The 16,821-nt window shown below is 37.7% G+C and overlaps 1 protein-coding gene across 1 annotated transcript in view; it reads left to right on the plus strand.

The window, feature by feature from the left end:
- The window catches only part of TRIO (trio Rho guanine nucleotide exchange factor), a 274,256-nt gene that overhangs the window by 120,065 nt on the left and 137,370 nt on the right, over nucleotides 1–16,821 (plus strand). The window contains exons 12-17 of the mRNA XM_043979301.1: nucleotides 884–1,003; nucleotides 3,029–3,220; nucleotides 3,743–3,892; nucleotides 5,339–5,453; nucleotides 7,615–7,730; nucleotides 12,505–12,627. Of these exons, the coding sequence (XP_043835236.1) occupies nucleotides 884–1,003; nucleotides 3,029–3,220; nucleotides 3,743–3,892; nucleotides 5,339–5,453; nucleotides 7,615–7,730; nucleotides 12,505–12,627 (816 nt within the window). The remainder of the gene's footprint in view (nucleotides 1–883; nucleotides 1,004–3,028; nucleotides 3,221–3,742; nucleotides 3,893–5,338; nucleotides 5,454–7,614; nucleotides 7,731–12,504; nucleotides 12,628–16,821) is intronic.

Consider the following 16,821-nt stretch of genomic DNA (forward strand, 5'->3'; position numbering starts at 1 on the left):
CATCCCCTCCAAAAAAAAAAAAAAGAAAAAGAAAAACCTTCTACAAAGAAGTGAGGGAGAAATTTCTTCTCATATTTCTTTTTTTTCTCTCATTATAATTTTGCGACATTTCATTTTATTTTCTTTCTCTTGTTCATGGTTGAATCATTTTGTATATTGTTTACTTCATTTTTTATCAGCATTCATGTGAGCCTACCCATACTTCTTTCCAGTCATCATATTTGTCATTACTTACTGGCACCATCACTTTCATGTTTGTGTGCCACAATTTTTGAAGCCATGGATCAATTGCTTATTTTGACTCATGCAAGAATATGAGACTTCAGAGTCCTGATAATTAACAATTGGATCAGCTACAAGTAATGGTTGTAGACATTGAATTGTCTTCTACTCCTTATACCACTTTATGTGACATTCACTGTCTATTAAAAAAACCAAAGACCCAAATTTAACAATAAATGGCTTGAAGTCATTAATATTTTGAATGTTGTATTTGTCACAGGTTCATTAAAGCTTACGGAATATAAAAAATGCCCTTTAATTATGAGAGAAATCTTTTAATTTTAAGTCTTAAAGTCAATTTAAAATTAATTTAGTCGATGGTCCCATAAATAACCACTCCCACCACTACCCACTTCCAACTAAAACCCCTCAGAATTTTAAGTGAGTGATAGTGCTTCTAAGGAGACACCCCCCCCAAAAAAAAAGGCTATAATGACAGTGCTTTTATAACAATAAACATATCCTTAATGTTGTGTTAGAAATTAAGACACAAAAGCCAAGCAACCTTTGGGAAACACCTAGAACTCTCTTTGGGGTAATAATGATTCATAGACTGCATGTTAAGAATCAGCTTTCTCAGTCACTGAATTTGCTATTTCAGGTGCTGGGTTGGATCCGCAATGGAGAATCCATGTTAAACGCAGGACTCATCACAGCCAGCTCATTGCAAGAGGCTGAACAGCTACAGCGAGAACACGAGCAATTCCAGCATGCCATTGAGGTAAGAATTCTTGGGTGCCATTTTATTTAAATTAGTCCACATCCTTTTGCCATTAATTAGTTTATTCCTAGTTAGTTTTCTTCTGTAAAATGATTATAATACCATGTAATAATGTCAACTGAAAAAAGAAGTATTTAACAGAAAGAAACCGTAATGATTTTTTTTTTATTCCTGAAAATCTGTACCTGCCCCAACATCCATAAAATAGGATCAGAGTAATGACCATGAGTATGTCAGTCATGAGAGCCACATGAATGAAATTAGCGGCCCTCATCTTCCTGTGACCCACATTAGTTGGCATCTTTTGCAAATCTTGTGGTCTGTCACTTTTTATCAGTTAAACTTAACAGCATAAAGTAATATTGACATTTAAGTTTGATATCATTTGAATTTATGCATATTACTTATACCTACTAGTTTTGAGAATATAGATATAACCTCATTTCAATTAATATTTCCAAACAAAAAACTAATTACCCCAGTTTATTTAAGAAATTACCAGGGCAATAAAATTGCAGTAAGACAAGGAATTTGTATTCATTTCACATAAAATTAACTTTTGTACTAACCAGTTGACAGCAATTTTTAAAAATTTTAATTGGGATCTTTAATTTCACTGGCTATTGGGAACTTCTGGTGCAGAAACTTGCCCGCAAATGCAGAACAGCAACTCATCTGTAACTTAGTCTTCAAGAGTTGTCTGGGAAAGTGAAAGGACAAAAATGGCTTTCCTTGAGCTGAAGGATTCTTGACACCTATCCCGAAGCTTTTCGTGATTCTGTTGCTAGTTTTTTTGGGGGGGAAAAAAGAGCCTTTCTCTTCCTGAAATAGAATCGTTTTATTATCCTATTTTGTTGGTGTGAGCTTCACACTGATGCTCTGGTTCATCCATTGGTAATATCCAGTACATTTTCCCATAAGAGAAAGAAATTCTGGCAGTAGTCCTGGGAAAAGGCATAGAACTGTGTGAATTATTTGAATCTATTAAAAATTCAACTGCAATTTCCCAGAGTTTATTTCAGACATTTTTTCCCTCAATTTAAGCCCCCAACCCTATTTCTGGCTCCCTACTTTTTCTGAGATTAACACCTTCCATCATGAGTTCCCCCAACTTCTCTCCTCCACACTTCATTGTTTTCATTTATTATCAGTCAGTCCTACCTTTTTGTGTGACCCTGGTCAAGTCACTAGAGCACCTCTCAGTGCTCTGGGCAACATTGGTCTAAGATTAAAAGTTACAGAGTTGGTGTCGTTCTGTCTTGGGAGAAAAAGTTCCTACCAACAAAATCATTGGTCCATTTCCTATGCTGCCCTTATCCATTCACAGTCTTCTGATGACATTTCAAACTCACTTATAAAGACAAGCAGATAGGAATTCTGAGGCTTGGGTTTTGTTTTGTTTGTTTTGTTTTTTTTACTTTGGGATTGTAAGAATTAAATTTGGAGTGAAACCCCCAATGACCACAGTTTATCCTGGACTTTAAATTCAATTTTTGTATTTGTTTTTTTTTTAATAACATACAATGTTTTCACTTAAAGTAATTAAAATTAAGATTTGTATTTCAGTCATTTTTCCTTCTCCCTACACAATATATTCTGAAGACCAACATGGAAATGATATTAAGGAATTAGCATGTTGGGACATGTCCATTGCTATTTAAAATATTGCCTCTATATCCCAAACTCCTTTCCTTTTGTTTTGTTTGTTTTGTTTTGTTTTTTCCTTTCCTGTTTTTTTCTCGAGTCCCCACAACATGCAATAGCTAAACCAGAGCATGAGTACAGAAGCTCATTTCTCCTATTGAACTTCCATCAATTTCTTTTAAAAGTATTCAAGTAAATATTGACCTTGTTGGAGATTTGTACCCAGAGAAAGAATTTAGCCTTTCATAATGACATTCATTCAGAAGATAGAGAGCCACAAAGTTGTCACAGCCTATGCCAACTCTCTTCCAATATGTGAGCAATACCCCTTTGTTGGGAAGTGGTTTCATTCTTTTTTTTTTCCTTCTTTTTCTTAACCAGAAGACACATCAAAGTGCCCTGCAGGTCCAACAGAAGGCCGAGGCTATGCTTCAAGCCAACCACTATGATATGGACATGATCAGGGACTGTGCTGAGAAAGTAGCCTCTCATTGGCAGCAACTTATGCTCAAGATGGAGGACCGGCTCAAGTTGGTCAATGCCTCTGTTGCCTTCTACAAAACATCAGAACAGGTAGAAAAAACTTTTTCTACCTTGTGTGTGCTTTTTTTTTTTATTCATTTAATTAAAGATTCTTTTAATTACACAATTTGCTCATTAGGAGCTGGCTTAAAAAATGCTGGTGCTTAAAGCAATTTCCATTTAAAATACTGCCTGCCCAGCTATTAAGGGATGCTGAGGGTGGCAGAGAAGAGACCTCTCTTCCTCTTGTTTCAGAACCGCAGGTAACATATAATGGTGACAAATGGGGACTTTATGGAGTTTGGCTAAAGTCAGCCATGACTCTGCCTTTTATCCTGTACTACATTTGATGAGCTTGTTCTCAAGGATGAGAAAAATGACTGTTCTTTTTTACATGCTCTGTCTTTTGTTTTGTGTTTCACCTCTACAATGGTGCCAGCCTGGTCCTCTCTTCATAAAGAAGATCAGGCTTTGGTCACCCTCACCAAAGTGAAAACTCTTCCTGATACATTTGTCAGTATGATCTGACATTCTGACTGGCCTACTCGAGCCTTGTTCTCTGGTGCTTTGCAGGTATGTAGTGTCTTAGAGAGCCTGGAACAGGAATACAAGAGAGAAGAAGACTGGTGTGGAGGAGCTGACAAACTGGGTCCCAACTCTGAGACAGACCATGTAACCCCAATGATCAGCAAACACCTGGAGCAAAAGGAAGCATTCCTGAAGGTATTTGGGTTTGTTTGTTTGTTTTTAATTTTATGTTTTTCTTGGTGTTGGGGTTCCTCATAATCCCTCATTCACCAGACTGTTGTGAAGAATGTGTTTTATAAACCATAAAGGACTTTATAGATGAGAGCTCCTGTAGTCTGTTGTGAAAGTACAGCCATTTGTAGTTCAGTTAAAAATCATGTTCCCTCCATGGTTGCACATTAACTGCCATCAAGAGGATTATGATGAATCCTTTATAAAGTACTCCTTTTGGACAGAGAGCACAGGATGAATCGGTGAGCTCCTCAAGGGAGATTACTCTTAAATCCTCCCAGGATTTTCCTCATTTGGTAAAAGCACTTGTGGTGGTTAGAGGCAGCTAGATGGCTCAGTAGATCTCTAGGAGATTTTTTTTTTTCCCTCAGATGGCTACTGCTTCATTATTGAGGAAATGAGACTTAGGAGTTCCACATTGGGGAGCATCAAAACTATCAACCCACAATCCTCCAGGAGGTTATTTTCCCAAGTATCCTTTGTTCCCAGATTGAGGGAGCTGAGCCATTGGTTCCAGGGAAAAAGGTGAAATCTCATGTAGCAAAATGCATTTAGCTTAAAATACCTTCATCTGATGATTAAGTTTTGTCACATAAAAAGATAATGTCTAGAACTAGAAACTTCCCAGTCCATAGTGCATATGAAAGTAACAAAAAAAATCCTTTGGTTTTGAAGTGACTAGCCATTCAGCATCTCTAGAAAATAATCCTTCTAAAAGAGAAATTCTAGACATACTGACATGACCGAAAAGTTTAGAAATGTTCTTTGTGAGAAATAAATAAGATATTAAGACTCCTATTTGAGGTTACTATAATATGATTCTAACATTACTCTGGAGTGAGGGTGGCGTGGGTTGTAGTAGCTAGAATTTGTAATGTGTGGAGTAAGGAAAAGCTAGGTTCAGGTCTTCCCTCTGATCCTAGCCCTGTGGCTTTAGGAAAGCCATTTTTACCTTATCACTTCCCCAGACAACTCTCTGAGACTAAGTTACCATTGATTTCCTGGTCTGCATTTGCAGTGGAAGTTTCTATACCAGAAGTTCCCAGCATCCAGGGAAATTACAAGATCCCAACTAGAATTTTAAAAATTGCTCTGTTGGCTGGTTAGTGCAAAAGTTATTTTTATGTGATGCCAATACAGGTTCCTAATTCTACTGTAGTTTTGTTGCATTTGGCTATTATTCAGTTGAACAGGAGTAATGGTATTTATTTGGAAAAAAATTTTTCATTGAAATGAGATTGCATCTGTGTGTTTTCAAAACCTAGCAGGCGTGAGTAGTATGTATAAATTCTGTAGGTATATGCAAAGATTTATATAACAGTAAGATGATACTGTCTTTGTCTTCAGGTGGCGAGCTTATATAAGGTTCCATAATATACCAGTACTTACAGATCGTCTATTTTTCCATAGGCTTGCACACTTGCTCGAAGGAATGCAGATGTTTTCTTGAAATATCTACACAGAAATAGTGTAAATATGCCAGGGATGGTGACTCACATCAAAGCTCCTGAACAGCAAGTGAAAAGTGAGTACCTGTAGAGCACCCCCTTCATACATTATTGGCAGTACTGATGACATCTACATTTGCCAGAACTACCCTTTGTACACAGTCTGTGAAAGACTCTAGAAATGGGAGTTATGCACTATTTTCTTAACCTAAGTGAGGGAAGACACAATAAAATATTGTGGAGAAACTTTTGAAAACCATTCCATTCATATTCATTCAGATCTACTTTCAGGCTGTCAACAAGCAGCTATTAAGCACCTGTTTTTGCAGAGTCTTCTCTTGGGTGCTAATAGACATACAGGATTTTAAATAAGACATGGCCGCTACCTTCAAAGAACTTAGTGTTCTTTCAAGTTTAGGAAATAAATTGCAATTTGTTTTGTCTTTTTCTTAGAAAAGTAGCACCAAATTTCTAAGCTTATTATAATCTCCATTTCTTAAGTAGAAGGCAGATAACATAGGATACTGTATACAAAATAAATTCATTAGAATTGAAGAGATGTGGTAGAGTGAAAACAGATGCAATAAAAATAACTGAGCATAGAAAGAGTATGAGCTTTGAACTAGGACTGCTTTCAAGAAATTATGCTGTTTACAGTTTATAAACACTAGCTCTGAGGGGGGCAGTTAGGTGGCAAAGTGGATAAAGCACCAGCCCTGGGTTCAAGAGGACCTGAGTTCAAATCCGGCCTCAGACACTTGACACTTACTAGCTGTGTGACCCTGGACAAGTCACTTAACCTCCACTGCCCCGGAAAAAAAAAAACAAAAAACAAAACAAAACCTAGCTCTGAGGCAGATAAACATGGTAGTAGTATGACAAGGGCACACTAGTAATACTTTAACTAGCCTTTTAAAAACTATACAGGAAAATAGGCAAGACAGTATCCAGAGAAATTATTATAAATCTACCATTTTGAATTTTTTATATATTTAATAGCTAAATCTGAGAGTTGGGATAGTATAATAGAATGATAGCTGACTGAAAAGCCAGGAACACCTGGGTTCAGGTCCTTGTTTTAACACGTAATATCTGTATGACCTTGGACAAGTCATAAGAGCAAGTCCCTATCTTAAGGGAAAGGCTCATAGTTTTGCTTTTCTCCTCATTACTTAGCATAGTACCTGGTACATATGAAGTGCTTAAAAAATACTTGTTGGGGCAGCGAGGTGGCACAGTGGATAGAGCACCTGCCCTGGATTCAGGAAGACCCGAGTTCAAATGTGGCCTCAAACACTTGACACTTACTAGCTGTGTGACCCTGGGCAAGTCACTTAACCCTCATTGCCCTGACCCTCCCCCTCCCCGCCAAAAAAAATACTTGTTAACCTGCTTTTCAATGTTTTAGGCAACTCTATAGATTATAAATTTGAGAGGAGCTGATCTGCATTGGTAAAGGGATTTCCTTGCCTGTTCCCTATAATAACGAAATCTCAGATCCTGTACCTAATGAATCCCTTACATCTAAATACATTTTTTCCCCAAATTTTAGTAATGTAGTTTAATTAATTAAACAGTTTGTTACAGGTAGAATCACATTTCAGGTCCTGTCCATCATTTTAATTTGAACTTCACGCATTGGACCAATTTCCTTTGAAGTCCTCATCTACTTGACCTGCTCAAGAGTATGCTCATCATTAAGTCTGGATTATCATAACTACATCATATAGAAGATAACAAATTGGGAGCAGTGAGGATCACTATACTGCTTGAGAACACTGGAGAAAGGAATAATGGGATTTTATGGTTTCTCCGTCTGGTGGTAGATTTGCATGTCTTCAATTTAAAATGAAAAAAAGATTTCATAATTCATGCTTATTGAAGCATGTTGTAAGGGCAGCTAGATAGTACAATGGATACAGCTTTGGTCCTGGAGTCAGGAAGACTTGAGTTCAAATTTGGCCTCAGACAAGCTATGCAATCCCAAGCAAGGCTTTTAAGCTCTGTTTGGCTCAGTTTACTCAACTGCAAAATGGGCATAATAATAGCACATACCTTAAAGAGTTGTTGGGAAGATCAGATGAGATAATACTCGCAAAGCACTTAGGAGAGTTGCTGGTACCAAATGTTATCTAAATGCTTATTTCCTTCCCTTTCCCCCCTTGAAAACAGTAAATTATTTTCTTCCTCTTATTTAAAATATAAATACTAAAGGTTGACTTGTCTTTATCCTTTCAGATATTTTGAATGAACTCTTCCAACGGGAAAACAGGGTATTGCACTACTGGACCATGAGAAAAAGACGATTAGACCAGTGCCAGCAGTATGTGGTTTTTGAAAGAAGTGCCAAACAGGTCAGACAGGATTCCTGAATGCATATTCATTCTCTACACTTAGGGCTCCACATAGCCTTTCATCTTCCACATACACTCTTCCCTTCAAAGTAGATTTGAAAAATTAATCGACATCCTATCAGAGTCACAGCTCAATAAACTAGATTTTCAGGAGTCATGAATTTTTGAGTTGTAATTCAGACTCTTATCATTCATGAGCCCTGACCTTCAGCCAAAGAAGTCACTCCAGTTCACTCGACTTGTTTCTGAGGTTTGGGAATACACGCATGTAGTGATGGTGACTTTTGGAAATGTGTGATTGATGTAATTAGTAAATGGTTTATAGTGAATATTATGTACTTCAGTGACTCAGTAATCTCATCAATGTGTGTCCTCCCTCTAGTGCTTTCTGTTACAACCTATCCATGCTGTCTCATCCAAATTCTGCCATATGTCCGCTACTGAGGATCTGCCCAACATACTCCCTTCCTCTATATCAGGGGTTCTTAAAAAATGTCTTTATTTTCACTAACCCCTAGCTAATGTAGTGTTTCCATCCATATGGATGTAGGCAACAAACTTTATTCTGAGAAGAGATCCATAAATTTCAGCAAGAGAACCCCAAGACAAAAAACTTTTAAGAACCCAACCTCTAGGCTGCCCAACTTGTATCTTTTGTTCTTATTCTGTGACAGACCATTGTCCCTTTCCAGGGTTACATTTTTTGGATTGCATTGATGTCATATTTTCAAGCCAGACCTTTGTTCTTAAGATATAAAGGGAACTGAAAACCTATCAGGATAGCTTCCAGACAGCAGTTTCTAGTTATCACAGTAGGTCTTAATTAAATAGGATTTAAATAGACTAAGATTCAGTCTGCTATCACAGAGAGCATGCACCCCTCAGAGACAGGAAGACCTGGGTTCAGATCCTCACTCTGCCACACACTAGCAGTGGGACCTGTAAAAAAATAATGGGCTTTGCCCATGCCAAAGGTTCCAGATTGATTCGATTGATTGGATTGACTGAGATTGACTGACTTCACTGATTAACTTACTTAAAGTTCATTCAATTCAAACCACAGCTGTCTGACCCCCAAGAGGGTATTGTTCTCAGATAATTAATTTACCTTCAGAGTGCTCTAAGCAGTTCTTTAATGATGATATTGATGATGTTAGCATTTATAAAGCACTTTGCTGTTGTTGTTCAGTTCTTTTCACTCCTGTCTGACTCTTTGTGACCCCTTTTGGGGGGTTTTCTTGTGAAAGAGATGGAAATGATTTGCAATTTCCTTTTCTAGCTTATTTTACAAATGGAGAACCTGAGGCAAATAGGGTTAAGTGTCTGAGATCAGAATTCAACTCGGGTCTTCCTGACTCTAGGCTGACACTATTTACTATACCTCCTAGTTGCCCTGTCATAAAGCACTTTAAGATTTTCAAAGTGTATTACAAATATTATGTGATTGTATCCTTACAACAAACCTGGGGAAGGGGGTGGAGGGGTTGGCTCTAATATTATCACCATTTTACAGATAACAAACGTGAGGTGGAAAACTTAATTAACTTGCTTAGGATCACACAGCTAAGTAAATGAGTCTGCATTTGAACACAGGTCCTTGGGATTACGGGTCTAGTGTTCTCTCTACTATACTGCCTAACTGCATCAAGATTCTAAATTGCAAAGAAGGCTCAACCAGTATTGGCTGTGGGAGGTTCCTCATTAGAAGTCACATATACCCTTGAAATCCAAGGTCTAGGCCCTGTCCCTGTACTTGTACTTGTTGCTTGGTTTGTGAGGAAATGCTACTACAGCCTGGTTATTTGTTGTTGTCATTTTACTTCATTTTGGTTTTTTTGGTTAACTACTCTTAAAAGAAGCAGTGTAGCACAGTGGCTTGCAGTCAAGAATTCCTAGATTCAAGCTCCACCTCAGATACCTAAGAGCACTGTGACCCTATGCAAGTTGCTTAGCCTTCATGTACCTTCCTAGAACATATCTACTAAGTCATGGACAGGTCATGACAATCTGTGCTAGTAGAAAGAGCTAGTATGAGGCCAGAGGTCAACTAGTATGTGGGAGAGACAGGACATGAACTCAAGTCTTCCTTTCTCTGAGGGCTCCATTCTTATCTGTTATACCACTCTGCCTCTCAGCCTATTTAAATCCCATTGACAGATTTAAGATTTCTTGTGATAACTAGAAATTGATGTCAAAATTTACACCCTGATGGAGTTATAGGTCCTTTCCCCTTACCTCAGATTTCAGCTTATGAGTCAATTCTTCTTTGAAAATTCAGCTGAGGGGCAGCTAGATGGCGCAGTGGATAGAGCACCAGCCCTGGAGTCAGGAGTACCTGAGTTCAAATCCGGCCTCAGACACTTAACACTTACCAGCTGTGTGGCCCTGGGCAAGTCACTTAACCCCAATTGCCTCACTAAAAAAAAAAAAAAAGAAAATTCAGCTGAACTCAAAAATATTTACATATTTTGTGGTTAGCATGTGTAACCACAGACTTGAGAAATAAATATTTATTAAGAGCCTTCCGTGGGGGCAGCTAGGTGGTACAGTGGATAAAGCACCAGCCCTGGATTTGGGAGGACCTGAGTTCAGATCTGGTCTCAGACACTTGACACTTACTAGCTGTGTGACCCTGGACAAGTCACTTAACCCTCATTGCCCCACCCAAAAGAAAGAAAGAAAAGAAGGAGAGAGAGAGAGAGTCTTCTGTGTGCCAGACACCATGCTAAGTCCTGGAGATACAAATAAGAAAAAAAGAAAGATGGTCCCTGCCCTTAAGGTGTTTACAACCTAACAGGGAAAGGCAGCACACAAAAGGGAGCTGAGAGGCAGCTAGATGGCGCAGTGGATAGAGCACCGGCCCTGGAGTCAGGAGTACCTGAGTTCAAATCTGGCCTCAGACACTTAACACTTACTAGCTGTGTGACCCTGGGCAAGTCACTTAACCCCAATTGCCTCACTAAAAACAAAAAACAAAAAACAAAAAAACGAAAGGGAGCTGAAAGCAGGCAAGGTACCAGCTCGGGGGCAGGTGAGAAATGAAGAGCTGTTTGGAGCTGAGTTTCTTCCTCCAATGGGGGTTTGGGAGTTCATAGCCCCATCCTCCAATAAGAGCAACAGAGGGTGGTGATGAGGTGGCTTACTGAGGCTGATGGGCTATGGAGGCAATTAATGACTTTCTGGACACATGGTGGAAAAGTCAGAAAAGTCCCAAAATAGTACAGCCAGGTGAAAAATGACCACAATAAGCTCTTCTTTATTCAGATATCCCTAACAAGTAGAACACTTGACTATCACTTTTTTTAAGAAAGCCACATCATTCTGATGATATGGTGAGAAACATTCAGTTTGATTCATGCTTAACACCACAGTATAATCTTAGGAATCTCATATGTATTGGTAACTGATAGCAGAAGATTGGCCTAAGAGCTGAGCTTCCTTTTAAAGCTGTCTTTTTAGAGCCTTAGCGGCAGTTAACCAAACGCCATCAGTGTTGGTGGGAGTTAGCTTAAAGAAAAGTGATCTCTGGACTTTTATTGACATTGGCTATGCTTGAGTCTTTTTCCACAATGTCAATGCCAACATTGTCAGTAGTAATATTTATCCATGTTGGATCATGATTAAAGGATACTTCCAGCTGGCCTGCTAATCTTAATTTGGTAATATCACCATGTCCATTGTATTTTGATCATATTTCCTTCAACTGAAGCTTGACAAGCTGTGAATCATCCAAGAATAGCTAACACTTATATAGCACTCTAAGGTTTGCAAAGTGTTTTGCGAATATTTTCTCATTTTACCTTCACAACAACATCAGGAGGCAGGCACTGTTTTTACAGATGAGGAAACAAAGACAGACAGAGGTTAAATGATAAACCTAGTGAGTGTCTGTGGTGTGGTTTGAACTCAGGTCTTCCTGACTCCAAATCCAATGTTCTAGCAGCTGTGCCACCCAACTGCCCCTTCGTTCCGCCAGGTTGTTTCAGTCCATAATGGGTTTATTCAGAAAGCATGTATCATCCTCTCCATGTCTCCTCCCCAATTTCATGAGAACAGGGAAAATGACTGTACATCTAGAGGTTTAGGCAAGTCTTTTTTTTTAAACCCTGTGCAATATGGGAAGGAAAAATCATTAGTTCAAAATTCATTATTCTAAGGCTGGGAGGAGGCACCTTGCTTTCTTTTTCAAATTAATACATCCCCATAAGACTCCAAAGCTTTGATAAGATTTTAACATTGGGGGGCAGCTAGGTGGCGCAGTGGATAGAGCACTGGCCCTGGAGTCAGGAGTACCTGAGTTCAAATCCGGCCTCAGACACTTAACACTTACTAGCTGTGTGACCCTGGGCAAGTCACTTAACCCCAATTGCTTCACTAAAAAAAAAAAAAAAAAGATTTTAACATTGAATGTGTAGGATTTTCAATGTGTAGAAAAACTAGAGCCACCTGACACCCACACTTTCCTTTGCTCCCTATCTTACCGAAAGATAGTTTTCCTTGGTTTACCCTCAAGGTTATGGTTATGAAGGTTTTCAGCACTTTTTGAAGTTGTTGTTACACAAGTCACACAGTCATAATTTCATTTTTGGTGATAGCCACTTTTTCTGATTATTTGGTTGTAGCTTCAGAAGCTTTTAGTACATTGGGGAATGTTTCATAGTAAGTACCAGACAGCAATTTCACATGTTAATAAAGATTAGTTTTAGCTTCCATTGCAAAACTTTTGCACCTGTTTTTTTTTTTAACTCTTTCCTCTTGTAATCTTCTGTGGTAGGCTCTGGAATGGATCCATGATAATGGAGAATTTTATTTGTCTACACACACATCCACTGGTTCCAGTATACAGCACACCCAAGAACTGTTGAAAGAACATGAAGAGTTTCAGATTACAGCAAAGGTAAATTAAAATTAATAGTATGTCTGGGTCTGGTTGCTTCCCTATCCTCCTTATTCTTTGTAAAATGACCCAAAACAACAGCTATGACTAAATATTACACAGAATTGTAACTTTTAAAGCATTGAAGGCAGATAAGTTATTTCTAAGTAGGTTATATAAATGTGTGTATGTGTGTACACACACACACTAATATGGTAGAATTAGAAAATACCCAAAGCTTTTCCCTCCTTTTCTTTCTCTTCCTTGTGCTGTTTTCTCATTCCTCTTTTCCACTTCCTATCGCTGTTTTTCCTCCTGTTGCCTGACCTTTTCCTCCTGCTGTTCCTCTTCACTGTTCTCTTCCTTTACTAAAGTGTTTCCTGACTTAGTTCCCATTGTGTACACTGTATCCTATCAAGTGTTAAAAGCTTTTGTGCACTCATGAAGCCACTTTGCCGGTGTTCTTCCTGTCTGGTCTTTAGTTGTGCTATGGGACTACACTGCCCCTGTGGTACTCTGTTCACTAGTACAACTTTTTTTTCTTGCAGATCTGTTAAGTTTTTATAGGTTACCTAGAGCAAGTCACCCATAACCCATAAAATAGTTCTTCATTAGCTCTTTGTAATTCTTAAAGTACTATCTAAATGTGAGTTATTGCTATTATTTGAATTATTATTTTAATAGCAGCTCAACCTGAAACTAATTTCTCTGGAATTATGTGAATCTTCAGTTTCCTATGTAAATTGGGATAATTACATCATACTACGTGTATCCGGGAATGGTTGTTGTCTCTATGTTTGCTAAAAGAAATTAGTCTTATAGTGAGAAAATCACCAGTCTTAGAGTAGGAAAACTAGACTTTGAGTTGTAACTTTTACTTATAAGCAGTTCAGTCAACCTGACTGAGCCTCAGTTTCCTCATCTATAAAGTAGAAATAACAATATTTGAACTACTTTCCTCAGAGGGTTTTTAAAAATCAGATGTATTTTCTTTATCATAAAGTATTAATGATTAAAATTCATGTTCTTTCTCTTTTTCTCTCTCATACACATATATGTACCTACATACACATTTTAACTATCAATTAATGTGCCTGAATTTTTAAAACATGCCCAATCTTCTAACTCTGATCAGCACATCCTCTATAGTTGTCACCTTAAGAGACCATAAACTTTTCCTAATACTATCGATTGTTGCTCAAAACATTTTGTGACTTAATGATACCATGCAGCTTAGCAGCCATCCAATACAGCCCTGTCATTTTACAAGTGAGGGAAGCTGAGTCCAGGAGAGGTTAAGTAATTTTTCCAAAGTTCACACAGCTAGTAAGTGACAGATGGATTCCTCTTTTCTATTTGTTTGCCACACTTTGGTGGGGGGGTGGGGGGGATGGCCTCAATTTGGCAAGTCTTCATGATTTGAGGGTCACTTTGATTAAAAAAAAAAAAGCCTTTGTCAGCCAAATCTGATGAATAAAATGGTTGATTCATTACAATGATGCCAAGGACAAAATGTGACTCTAAAATAATGAGGTTGATATTCTTGGGTGGCTTGTTTCTGTAAGTGGCTCTGAAGACAAAACCCAAATAGAGGCTCTCTCCCTGAATAGCATATCAGGAGACTACCTTGAAGGACGTGAATCATTCTTTAAGTGCTCATGTCTTAAGATATCAGTCTCCTTTTTTGGTAGCCATCCTATTCAAGTCATTGAACAAGCATGTATTCAACATTTCCTTTGTAGCAGGCACTGGGAACTATTTGATGAGTGCTTATTGAATGAGTGCAGAAATGAATGTCTATGTGTGTCTATGTAGTATTTTTTAAATTTGTTGTACCATGTAGCATATGTTTCTGTTTTATCTGCCTTTCCTTTGTATGCTATTGTTTCAAAAATCTACCACAGATCCCAGTGATGGGCACACTATTTGTAGCTTTCTTTATATTCATACTTTGTTACTGCCATTGGTGTGTTTAAATATTCAGTTAACCCTAAGCCTCATTCGATAGTCCCATTAGTAGCTTTAAGCTTGCAAACACTTTTTTAAAAGAATGATAACTATCCTTTGTAGAGCCCTTTAAGATTTACAAAGTGCTTCTCCCTCAATGACCTTATGAAGTAGGTAGTACAGGTGTTATCATCTCCAGTTTACAGATGAAGCAATTGGGTCTCAAGCAGAATAAGGGATTTAACTATCACACAGCTTGAAATGTCAGAGCCACCAGTCTCCTGGCTTTAAGTTCAGTGTTCTTCCCATTGCATTGGATTGCTTTCTATATTATGGTCCCTAAATTTACCTTTTTGCCCTCCTCTAGTTGTAATTATTGGAGACCTAAGGAAGAGACATCTTCATATGCATGTTCTGTTTAAGGTACCATGAGACAAGGTATCTAAAATGTTATTTGGCATTTAAAAATTTTATTGCCTTAATATACAAAGCCTCTTCCCCTATTTGGTACCTTAAAGGCATTTCAAATGACAGTAGCTTTTCCTCTTTGTGCTGCTAAGGAACTAACTGATGGATTTCAAAATATTATGAAAAGAATATTCTCCATCAGTCAATTGTTTCTTGTCTCTACTTTTTCTCTTTTCCTTTTAGTAAAAAAAAAAGTGTCTGCTTTCTCTTTTGTGAATGGGTGTCTTTTCTTTGGCTGCATTTCTTATACTGAAATCACTTTCTACCTAAGTCAGTTTTATTTTTTGATATATGGAGAATCTTTTACAGTTTTGATAGGACATGAGACTCCTATCTATGATTCTGATTCTAATTATGTAATGTTTATGATTTCCATGCTAATGAAAAAATAGAATATAAAATCAAAACATTGCCTTTAACCAGTATCTAGACGCCAATTGAAATTCCTTGTAGCCTAAGAAGAAAAATCTTACCTCTTACAAAAGCATTTGATACCTTATTCTCTTTACTTCTCATGGCTAAGGACCAATGTTACAATTCTGAATCACAACCCTTGGCCCTGCCCATGTATATATGTGTGTATATCCACCCACATATATATACATATATGTTAACATGAGCTATGCATATAAGCGTATAAATAAATGTTTAAAGTAGCATGAATGATTTTTCTTAAATAGACATACTAGATCTAAATACATTCACATGAGCATATTCCTTTCAAAGTAACTACCTTGGGAGACCAGACTTATTCTGAAGAAGTTATTTGGGGGATACTTCTTTTGGAATTGCCTTCAGAACCTGTAGCACATTCTGAAACGACTACAATTATTAGGAACATGGTATCATACTGAAATAGAAATGAAGGCCACTTCCTCTATGGGCAGCATATTGACTTAGAAAACTACCTATTAACATTATCTGTGTTCCACTGTATTTTTACTTATTTTGTTAAATATTTTCCTATTACATTTTAATCTGGCTCAGCTTACACAATTTTGACACCTTGATTGGTAGATAGACTCTTTGACCTTCAGGTTGTTTTTGCTTTCATTTTTCATTTGATTAACCCACCAAGGAAAATTATTAACATTATGTTCTTAGTATATTTAATGCTTTTCACCCACTTTTACTTAAAAAATAATTCTAGTAGAAGAGTAGAAATAATACCACATAAAAATAGAAAATAGTATCCATTAAGGCATATCATTTGTAGTATTCTTTAAGTCTATGAGTGTAAAATTTGTTTGCTCTATATTTATATATCTGCTTTACCTTGTAATTATGATATTGGTCCAAACATAGGCTCTACATTTTCACCTAAATGAGTCTGTTCATATAAAACCTAATGAGGGGACAGCTAGGTGGCGCAGTGAATAAAGCACTGGTCTTGGATTCAGTAGGACCTGAGTTCAAATCCAGCCTCAGACACTTGACACTAACTAGCTGTGTGACCCTGGGCAAGTCACTTAACCCTCATTGACCTGCAGAAAATAAATAAATTAAAAACAAAAACAAAAACCTAATGAGGCATTAATCCTACTTAGTACCATAGACATAGTTCAGGTCTCTATGGTTTCCCCCAAGACAACACAAGCAGTAGCCACAGCTTTTCTTCTAGCCCTTCACATGTACTTAGAGAATCTGACCAGGAGACTGCTGTTCTTCAGATCCTTTCTGCTTGCTCAGTCCTCTTGGAAGTTGTATATATTGTTGTCCTGAGTTGCTTGGAACTATCTTTCTGATAGTCTCTCCTTCTGTGCCCTGAATTTCTGAGCCTTGAGTGTATGGTAATAGAAG

This window comes from Dromiciops gliroides, chromosome 1, assembly GCF_019393635.1.
Source record: "Dromiciops gliroides isolate mDroGli1 chromosome 1, mDroGli1.pri, whole genome shotgun sequence".
In the NCBI taxonomy this organism is placed as follows: Eukaryota; Metazoa; Chordata; class Mammalia; order Microbiotheria; family Microbiotheriidae; genus Dromiciops; species Dromiciops gliroides.